General features: G+C 41.0%; 1 protein-coding gene and 1 long non-coding RNA gene across 3 annotated transcripts; one reads left to right on the plus strand and one right to left on the minus strand.

Annotated features, from left to right (window-relative positions):
• Window positions 1-616: 616 nt before the first annotated feature.
• On the plus strand, window positions 617-6,723 carry LOC106586815 (uncharacterized). The gene is made up of 4 exons (XR_006762023.2): window positions 617-684; window positions 873-991; window positions 2,777-3,703; window positions 3,797-6,723. It is a non-coding gene; the product is annotated as an uncharacterized LOC106586815 (long non-coding RNA).
• A 147-nt stretch (window positions 6,724-6,870) lies between these two features.
• On the minus strand, window positions 6,871-10,220 carry rab9a (RAB9A, member RAS oncogene family). 2 transcript variants are annotated; one of them, NM_001173870.1, is given in 4 exon segments: window positions 6,871-9,058; window positions 9,172-9,201; window positions 9,292-9,411; window positions 9,847-10,172. In NM_001173870.1, a coding segment is annotated over 1 exon segment (606 nt). In that variant the 5' UTR covers window positions 9,017-9,058; window positions 9,172-9,201; window positions 9,292-9,411; window positions 9,847-10,172; the 3' UTR covers window positions 6,871-8,410.
• Window positions 10,221-11,071: the final 851 nt, after the last annotated feature.

Here is an 11,071-nt window from a genome sequence, read left to right on the forward strand (position 1 = left end):
CTGAGAGTCCTACCAGAGATGATTTTTGGAAAGAGTGGGTTCCTGCTTTTTGGCCGACCCATACGTTGTGTCAAGTTGTGGAGAGGACAAACTGAGAATGGTTACATCTGTGAACGTTTTGAGAAGTGGAATTGGGGTTGTTCTGAAAGGATTTGTGGGATGGGGAGGGTATTTTAGAAATGTGTTGGGCTCTTTTTTCCACCAGAAGTACTGAGTTAGGTAGGAGGATTTAGAATTGTGCAGCTAATGTTGTAAACCATGACTGACCAAACACTCCAGCACAGTAGGTAGCAGCACAATATTTGTTTGCAATACGCCATTATGTCGAAGAAGAAGAAGAAGTCCTCTCCAAGTGCCAACAGTTTTGAATTTAATGAACTGGCAATGTTATTGTTTAGTTCCAGTCGCACATTTATGACCTTCATATTCTGTCTTTGAAATTAGAGCTAAATACAGATAAATTAATCAACTAATATATACTATTAAGTATAAATAAACTAAATATAATCTAAGATACACAAAGTTAAAAACTAGTTTCAAATGTTGCAAATGTTTCACTTGTTGCAAATGTATTTCGGTAGTCGATCGCACCTCTTCATGTCGTCATCAAAAAGTGACGGTATTCCCCGGAAAGAAATTAAAACTATTGATTCAGAGGTACATTTAGGATCTAAACATCTATCTGTAAGTTAAGACTTTTTCAGTTTGCTTCAATGTGTTTATCTTGATGATAATAATGCATTTGCAAGCGTGCTGGCTATATAGCTACCTAACGTTAGCTACGTAAACTAGTTAGCCATATAACGTTAGCTAGCTAACCAATTTACATCACAAGTTACAGAAATAGCCAATGTATATTCCTGTTCACACAGAACCGTGTTGATTGCTGGAAAGAAACATGTCTGGCAGTTTCTATTACGTCATGGTTGGTCATCATGACAACCCAGTCTTTGAAATGGAGTTCTTGCCTGCTGGTAAAGCTGAGTCAAAGGTATATATCTTTACAGTATTCTCAACATAATATAAACTCAGCAAAAAAAAAAACGTCCTCTCACTGTCAACTGCGTTTATTTTCAGCAAACTTAACATGTGTAAATATTTGTATGATAACATAAGACTCAACAACTGAGACATAAACTGAACAAGTTCCACAGACATGTGACTAACAGAAATTGAATAATGTGTCCCTGAACAAAGGGGGGGTCAAAAATCAAAAGTAACAGTCAGTATCTGGTGTGGCCACCAGCTGCATTAAATACTGCAGTGCATCTCCTCCTCATGGACTGCACCAGATTTGCTAGTTCTTGCTGTGAGATGTTACCCCACTCCTCCACCAAGGCACCTGCAAGTTCCCAGACATTTCTGTGGGGAATGGCCCTAGCCCTCACCCTCCGATCCAACAGGTCCCAGACGTGCTCAATGGGGTTGAGATCCGGGCTCTTCGCTGGCCATGGCAGAACACTGACATTTCTGTCTTGCAGGAAATCACGCACAGAACGAGCAGTGTGGCTGGTGGCATTGTCATGCTGGAGGGTCATGTCAGGATGAGCCTGCAGGAAGGGTACCACATGAGGGAGGAGGATGTCTTCCCTGTAACGCACAGAGTTGAGATTGCCAGCAATGACAACAAGCTCAGTCCGATGATGCTATGACACAGTCACCCCAGACCATGACGGACCCTCCACCTCCAAATCGATCCCGATCCAGAGTACAGGCCTCGGTGTAACGCTCATTCCTTCGACGATAAACACGAATCCGACCATCACCCCTGGTGAGACAAAACTGCGACTCGTCAGTGAAGAGCACTTTTTGCCAGTCTCTGGTCCAGCGACGGTGGGTTTGTGCCCATAGGCGACGTTGTTGCCGGTGATGTCTGGTGAGGACCTGCCTTACAACAGGCTGTCCAGCCTCTCTCAGCCTATTGCGAATAGTCTGAGCACTGATGGAGGGATTGTGTGTTCCTGGTGTAACTCGGGGCAGTTGTTGTTGCCATCCTGTACCTGTCCCCCCGCAGGTGTGATGTTCAGATGTACCGATCCTGTGCAGGTGTTGTTACACGTGGTCTGCAACTACGAGGACGATCAGCTGTCCGTCCTGTCTCCCTGTAGCGCTGTTTTAGGCGTCTCACAGTACAGACATTGCAATTTATTGCCTTGCCACATCTGCAGTCCGCATGCCTCCTTGCAGCATGCCTAAGGCACGTTCACGCAGATGAGCAGGTACCCTGGGCATCTTTCTTTTGGTGTGTTTCAGTCAGTAGAAGTTTTCATAACTGTGACCTTAATTGCCTACTGTTAGCTGTTAGTGTCTTAACAACCGTTCCACAGGTGCATGTTCATGAATTGTTTATGTTTCATTGAACAAGCATGGGAAACAGTGTTTAAACCCTTTACAATGAAGATCTGTGAAGTAATTTGGATTTTTACGAATTATCTTAGAAAGACAGGGTCCTGAAAAAGGGACGTTTCTTTTTTTGCTGAGTTTAGATAGGTCTATGCTCCTGACAACTGTTTAGATTGGTAGCTAGCTACATCACTACCTATGTATTTGGATCTCTATCTACATCCAGTCAAAAGAAGAGGTTACTGTAATGCTCACTCAATTACTTAGCCTAAAGCAGATCCATACGTTTTTTTTTTGGTCACTGTGTGTTGATCATTTGAAGTAATGTTTGAGAGCAAGTAGAAATATTTTGTGTATTCTTATGCCTTTTTCATAGGGGAATAAACACACTTGATATGTCATTGTTTTATCCATTCTGTCTATATGTAAACAGGATGACCACCGGCATCTGAACCAGTTTATTGCACATGCAGCTCTCGACTTGGTGGATGAAAACATGTGTCTAACAACATGGTACCTGAAAACTGTGGACAAGTTCAATGAGTGGTTTGTCTCTGCCTTTGTCACCGCAGGACATATCCTTTTTTGACTACTACCCAAGACCTACACGTAAGTAAGTAGCAGTGTCTGAAGCAGAATGGCCATGTACTCTTATAATCTCCACCCGGCACAGCCAGTAGAGGATTGACCACCCCTCAGAGCCTGGTTCCTCTTTAGGTTTCTTCCTAGGTTCCTGCCTTTCTAGGATGTTTTTCTAGCCACCGTGCTTCTACATCTGCATTGCTTACTGTTTGGGGTTTTAGGCTGGGTTTCTGTACAGCACTTTGTGACATCTGCTGATTTAAAAAGGGCTTTGTATATACATTTGATTGATTTAACAGGAGCATATCTCCTGTTTCTGTAGCGAGGCAGCTTGATGTACAAGCGCAACCCCTGGACAGGACACTAGTCTATCGCAGGGACATACCCCTAATCCATCTCCTTAACGCTGAGTGCCAAGCAGTGGCATCGGATCCCATTTTTACAGTCTTTGGCATGAATCGGCCAGGGATCCAACCTTACCCAACCTTCCACTCTCAGAGACGATACTTACCACGAGGCCATTGAGACCTATATAGCCCTCGAAATGTTGCAACAAAAAAGTATGGAATAATGTATTCCTGAAATATTATGTCTACAATTCAACAAATAGTAATTCTTACCTTGGCCAAAGGGCCCAAAGAAATATGGGTAGTGTCTGTGTTCCATTTTTGTCCCTTAACCATCTCCATCACATATGAGATTCATCATGCTTCATGACGTACGACAAGAAGACGGAATCAAAAACTTCTTTAATGATGTGTATGATTTATACATTAAGGTGAGTTGCCCTTTCTGTGCAGGTCATATACACCTAATTTAAATTAACATTCTGATGATTGATCATTGTTCAGTAATCTGTGCTCTTTTCCAGTTTGCAATGAATCCTTTTTATGAAACCAATGCTCCAATCCGGTCGACGGCATTTGACAGAAAAGTGCAGTTCCTTGGAAAGAAGCACCTCTTGAGCTAATGAACCAACCTGAGTTCTGCACCTTTTTTTATTTTCTTCATTGTGTTTATCATACACATCATTGGTCTACGATCACCTGTTGGTTGTGTTTTGATAAATTCACTATGTATTACTTTCTTTATTCTTACCAACCACAGTATAAAAGATAGCATTGGGCAGTGTTTTATAATGAATTAATGGCATGTATGAGTGTCACCAGCATTTTGTTGCCTAGTTTGATAATGGTCTCTATGAGGTCTAGTTTAATAATAGTGACATGGTCTCTGAGGTCTAGTTTGATAATAGTGACATGGTCTGTATGAGGTCTAGTTTGATAATAGTGACATTGTCTATGAGGTCTAGTTTGATAATAGTGACATGGTCTGTATGAGGTCTAGTTTGATAATAGTGACATGGTCTATGAGGTCTAGTTTGATAATAGTGACATGGTCTATGAGGTCTAGTTTGATAATAGTGACATGGTCTCTGAGGTCTAGTTTGATAATAGTGACATTGTCTATGAGGTCTAGTTTGATAATAGTGACATGGTCTATGAGGTCTAGTTTGATAATAGTGACATGGTCTCTGAGGTCTAGTTTGATAATAGTGACATGGTCTATGAGGTCTAGTTTGATAATAGTGACATGGTCTATGAGGTCTAGTTTGATAATAGTGACATGGTCTATGAGGTCTAGTTTGATAATAGTGACATGGTCTATGAGGTCTAGTTTGATAATAGTGACATGGTCTATGAGGTCTAGTTTGATAATAGTGACATGGTCTATGAGGTCTAGTTTGATAATAGTGACATGGTCTGTATGAGGTCTAGTTTGATAATAGTGACATGGTCTATGAGGTCTAGTTTGATAATAGTGACATGGTCTATGAGGTCTAGTTTGATAATAGTGACATGGTCTGTATGAGGTCTAGTTTGATAATAGTGACATGGTCTATGAGGTCTAGTTTGATAATAGTGACATGGTCTGTATGAGGTCTAGTTTGATAATAGTGACATGGTCTATGAGGTCTAGTTTGATAATAGTGACATGGTCTATGAGGTCTAGTTTGATAATAGTGACATGGTCTATGAGGTCTAGTTTGATAATAGTGACATGGTCTGTATGAGGTCTAGTTTGATAATAGTGACATGGTCTGTATGAGGTCTAGTTTGATAATAGTGACATGGTCTGTATGAGGTCTAGTTTGATAATAGTGACATGGTCTATGAGGTCTAGTTTGATAATAGTGACATGGTCTATGAGGTCTAGTTTGATAATAGTGACATGGTCTATGAGGTCTAGTTTGATAATAGTGACATGGTCTGTATGAGGTCTAGTTTGATAATAGTGACATGGTCTATGAGGTCTAGTTTGATAATAGTGACATTGTCTATGAGGTCTAGTTTGATAATAGTGACATGGTCTATGAGGTCCAGTTTGATAATAGTGACATGGTCTGTATGAGGTCCAGTTTGATAATAGTGACATGGTCTGTATGAGGTCTAGTTTGATAATAGTGACATGGTCTGTATGAGGTCTAGTTTGATAATAGTGACATGGTCTATGAGGTCTAGTTTGATAATAGTGACATGGTCTGTATGAGGTCTAGTTTGATAATAGTGACATGGTCTATGAGGTCTAGTTTGATAATAGTGATATGGTCTATGAGGTCTAGTTTGATAATAGTGACATGGTCTGTATGAGGTCCAGTTTGATAATAGTGACATGGTCTGTATGAGGTCTAGTTTGATAATAGTGACATGGTCTATGAGGTCTAGTTTGATAATAGTGACATGGTCTATGAGGTCTAGTTTAATAATAGTGACATGGTCTATGAGGTCTAGTTTGATAATAGTGACATGGTCTATGAGGTCTAGTTTGATAATAGTGACATGGTCTATGAGGTCTAGTTTGATAATAGTGACATTGTCTATGAGGTCTAGTTTGATAATAGTGACATGGTCTATGAGGTCCAGTTTGATAATAGTGACATGGTCTATGAGGTCTAGTTTAATAATAGTGACATGGTCTCTGAGGTCTAGTTTGATAATAGTGACATGGTCTATGAGGTCCAGTTTGATAATAGTGACATGGTCTATGAGGTCTAGTTTGATAATAGTGACATGGTCTATGAGGTCTAGTTCAATAATAGTGACATGGTCTGTATGAGGTCTAGTTTGATAATAGTGACATGGTCTATGAGGTCTAGTTTGATAATAGTGACATGGTCTATGAGGTCTAGTTTGATAATAGTGACATGGTCTATGAGGTCTAGTTTGATAATAGTGACATGGTCTATGAGGTCTAGTTTGATAATAGTGACATGGTCTATGAGGTCTAGTTTGATAATAGTGACATGGTCTATGAGGTCTAGTTTGATAATAGTGACATGGTCTGTATGAGGTCTAGTTTGATAATAGTGACATGGTCTATGAGGTCTAGTTTGATAATAGTGACATGGTCTATGAGGTCTAGTTTGATAATAGTGACATGGTCTGTATGAGGTCTAGTTTGATAATAGTGACATGGTCTATGAGGTCTAGTTTGATAATAGTGACATGGTCTATGAGGTCTAGTTTGATAATAGTGACATGGTCTGTATGAGCTAGACCTTGAATGAGCTTGGTTAAAACATGTATATTTAATTTCTGATGTTTGTGAAATGTTCTATGTCTTACTGTCCAGATTTTCTCATCAAAACACTTTCCAAATAATTCACTAGCGTTCATGTGTGTGCCTTTGCCATACAAAGTAATGGCAGAACATTTCACTAATCATTAAGCATGTACAAAGACCAGCCGATGCAAACAAACACTCACGTTCTGCATGTAATAGATCCTGTATATATGCAGTAATAATCACCAAACCAGAAAACATTTCCCAAATGACTTACTGCTGAAGTCTAACTCTAACTGATATCTTTTTCACAATTAACAATGTGTTTTTTCCCCCCCTGTAACAGTGGAGACTAAAAACAAACGTCTTCAGGGAAGATCATTCATTCAAGGACTGTTTTTATTCAAATAGCATTTTTCATTCAACTTGCGTTCCAGTCATTCTGGACAACACTGCTGTAGCTAAATTATATAAAAGCTGAGCGAAGAAAACTGTTCTCAGCGCTCTTATTTTGTGAGGATGTACAATACTGTAAAATCAATAAGCAATGATTGTTGAAATCAAGTTTTAGTATTAAAACTATACTAGTGTGTAAGAAAATGAAATTGATCTCCATTAATGTAAAGAAAATACATGTTAGATAAGATGCCCATAGAAAAAAAAATGGACAGGTACATACATTAAACATGGTTTATCATATCCACCACCATGTCCAAGTTCATAATGTATCACCCATCTGTTAATTACAATTAGCCAAGTTATCGAAACACTGAAATTCTGGAATGGTAAAAACAAGGTTCTGTACTAACTTATTGGTAGAGAGCAGAATGTCATGTAGCATAAGAACTCCGCTTTATTAATTTAATATTTATAATTTCAGCTCGTCCTGTGCAAGTGTTGAACATTGTGTCCATTGCATAATGATAACTTATTCATTACGGTATGTTGTGCAGATATCGCAAGGCCAGCAAATTCTGCTACCAGGACCAATAATATTATAGAGTAAGAAATCATAAACCTTCATTTCTGCTTAGATTTCCCACTCTCTGTACTATAAAGTAGTGATGCTAGATTAGTGCTTCAACTTTTTCAAATTAAGACTGCATAAATCACTCTGCTTTGTATCAACATTTGTTGTAATAAATATTAATACATTATGTTTTTGTTTTTTTCTCTTTTTTTAAACCTAATCCCATTTAACTCAATTGATGATTAAAAGTGACTTGCTTCTACTGTATCACATTTGGGTGGGATTATATTTACATATGATCCGCAATATGTTTTGAATGGAATCAATTATGATACTTTCACTGGTAAGGCCGCTCATCTCAACCTTGGTTTCAGTCACAGTGTAAGAAAACCTTTCTACAAAAAAAAGGAACTTCTTTCTGGCTGTGTAATATGAACAGGAAGCGATGCTTTGTGAATGTATTTCTGGCAACCACATTGATGGCATAATATAATGTGATATTTTAAGACAATATATATAATTCAAAGATGCAGATTTAAATTATAATGCCTTTCGTGGTGGGATCTGACAAAAATACTCTTCTTCAGTTCCCGCTTTACATTCAATGAGTCCCAAGACCAACAAACCCATTGGAATATCATCCACGGACACTAGCCAGTACTTGCTTACTATACTTGAGAGCATGAGTGTTAATAAATAAGCCTGTGTGTCCTCCTAGCTCCAGTTCTTTATAGGTTGTAGACCCAGTGCTTGACTTGGGCAGGAGCTCAACAGAACGGAATACCGGCACCTCAAAATGTTCTACTGCTTGGGCTCCTGTTCCTCTTATAGAATATTAGTTCAAAAGTATTGTGGAGTTCCTGCACCTAAATATAAACAGTACCAGCACCCAAAATGAATACTGGGAGCTATTTCAGTACAAGTCAAGCACTGGGTAAGCCCTACACGTTGTCAACAGCAGGAAGTGCTGGAGCGGGGCTTTCTGTGGAGGTTGACTGTGTCTGTGGGGATGAGGTGGTCTGCCCTCTCCTCCGTGGCCAGCACTCTCCGCACTGCCTCCTCAAAGGCTATGGTTACGTTGGTGGAATCCTTGGCACTGGTCTCATAGTAAGGGTGATTGCCATTTTCCCGACACCACTGTTGGGCATCTTCAGCAGAAACTTGCCGTTCCGACACATCCACCTTGTTCCCCAGCACCACGAAGGGGAACTTCTCGGGCTCCTTGACGTCGGCATAGTAGATGAACTCCTTCTTCCAGTTGGCTAGGTTGTGGAAGCTCTGGTTGTCGTCCACGCTGAATGTGAGCAGACAGCAGTCAGACCCGCGGTAGAAGGGAGTCCTGAGGCTGCGGAAACGCTCCTGTCCGGCCGTGTCCCAGATCTGCATGGTGACCAGACGACCGTCCACCTCCAAGTCCTTGTTGAGGAACTCCACTCCGATGGTGTGGAAGAGGTGCGTGTCAAACTTGTTGGTGACATAGCGGTTCATGAGGGAGCTCTTCCCCACTCCTCCGTCTCCCAGCAGGATGACTTTCAGCAGGGATGACTTGGTGGCCATGGCTCTTAACAAAACGTGGTCTCTTCCTCTGGAAAATAGGATCTAGGGGACAGGATGTAATGTGTAACTAACAACTGTCACACAATAGCTTTCAGGTTTTTCAATTCTGTTTTGTTTTACCAAAAAAAAAAAGTATTTTTAGGAGCCAAACTTACCTTTACTACTCAGTGTAGATATTCTGAAACCTAAGAAAAACACTTGAATGTTAGCACTTTATCTTAGTGGCATTCACAGCAAATCAACCCCCCACTCCCACACAAACAGGGAGAACTTACCCGTGAATTATTGAAGCCTCCAGCTGGCCAGGATCATGTGCTATAGACATTAACTGCTTGGTCACATGCGTCTATGTTTCGTGTCGGTCATTATCTTAACCGTGGTCAACATTCAACCAGCTGGAACGAAATAGCAAACAATGTGTTGACTGAACCTGCAAGCATATATACAGTACAGTGACTGCACAGCTGTCTGTAACCAGCCTTTACAAAACATAGCTACCGATACATAAACTGTCACGTCATAGCTAGCTAACAAGTTACATTGCTCAAGCATAGTTATCGAGCTAACGTTAGTTAACTAGAATATGATACGAACAAATGCCTATTACCTGCAGAATAATGTTTTAAACTTAGCGTGGATAGCTAGATATAAGAAATAGGGCAAACATGCGCCCGCACAGCTACCTAGCTGATTTTAGCTAGCGTTGTTACTACCTAACGGAGATGCCACATTTTCTTCTCCTGTTGGCTAGCTATCAAGCCTGCTGAAAACGATTAAGCCAGCTAGCTAAAACTTAAAACACTGACAATGGAACTTAGTTATTAATTTACCGTTGCCAAGTTTTGAAGAACACATACAACGACTGTGATAGTTTCTAGCTTTTTTTTGTAGCTGTCCCCCTAGGATGGTCTTCAATAGCAGTTAGCTAGCCTAGCAGCTTCTCAGTCGAACAACAACAACATCTGATAGGTGCGTCTGCGGGCTAACATTAGCTTCTGTTTCCACTCATGTGACCTAAGAAGTCTCGAAATGTTCTCGAGTCACATCACTCAGTTTGAATTGCAGATTATTTATGATACAATGAATTATAAACAAATACAGCAATACTGTTGACTAAGTTTTAGCCAGTAAATAGCTATCTCCAGTATTCAATCGAACCTCCAACAGAGACCACATCTTATTCTTACAGAAACAGAGCCACCAGAGGACGACAAACACACGGTCGATAGTACCAATCCCAGAAACCACACGGTAGATGGTACCAATCCCAGAAACCACACGGTACCAATCCCAGAAACCACACGGTACCAATCCCAGAAACCACACGGTACCAATCACAGAAACCACACGGTACCAATCACAGAAACCACACGGTAGATAGTACCAATCCCAGAAACCACACTGTAGATTGTACCAGACCAGAAACCACACGGTAGATAGGACCAGTCCAGAAACCACACGGTAGATAGGACCAATCCCAGAAACCACACGGTAGATCGTACCAGACCAGAAACCACATGGTAGATAGGACCAGTCCAGACACCACGCGGTCGATAGGACCAGTCCAGACACCACGAGGTCGGTAGGACCAGTCCAGACACCACGCGGTCGATAGGACCAGTCCAGACACCAGGCGGTCGGTAGGACCAGTCCAGACACCACGCGGTCGGTAGGACCAGACCAGACACCACATGGTAGAACCAGACCAGACACCACATGGTAGATGACTTAAATGTAGAACCAGACCAGACACCATATGGTAGATAGGACCAGACCAGACACCACATGGTAGGACCAAACCTGACACCACACGGTAGGAACAGAATCAAATCAAATGTATTTATCTAGCCCGTCTTACATCAGCTGACATCTCAAAGTGCTGTACAGAAACCCAGCCTAAAACCCCATATAGCAAGCAATGCAGGTGTAGGAGCACGGTGGCGAGGAAAAACTCCCTAGAAAGGCTGGAACCTAGAAAGAAACCAGGGTCTGAGGGGTGGCCAGTCCTCTTCTGGCTGTCCCGGGTGGAGATTATAACAGAACATGGCCAAGATG

The sequence above is a fragment of the Salmo salar genome, chromosome 25 (genome assembly GCF_965601325.2).
Source record: "Salmo salar chromosome 25, fSalSal1, whole genome shotgun sequence".
NCBI lineage: Eukaryota > Metazoa > Chordata > Actinopteri > Salmoniformes > Salmonidae > Salmo > Salmo salar.

Coding starts and splice junctions, on each gene's coding strand:
- rab9a (XM_082968807.1), bottom strand. CDS start 9,016: ATGGCCACCAAGTCATCCCTGCTGAAAGTCATCCTGCTGGGAGACGGA.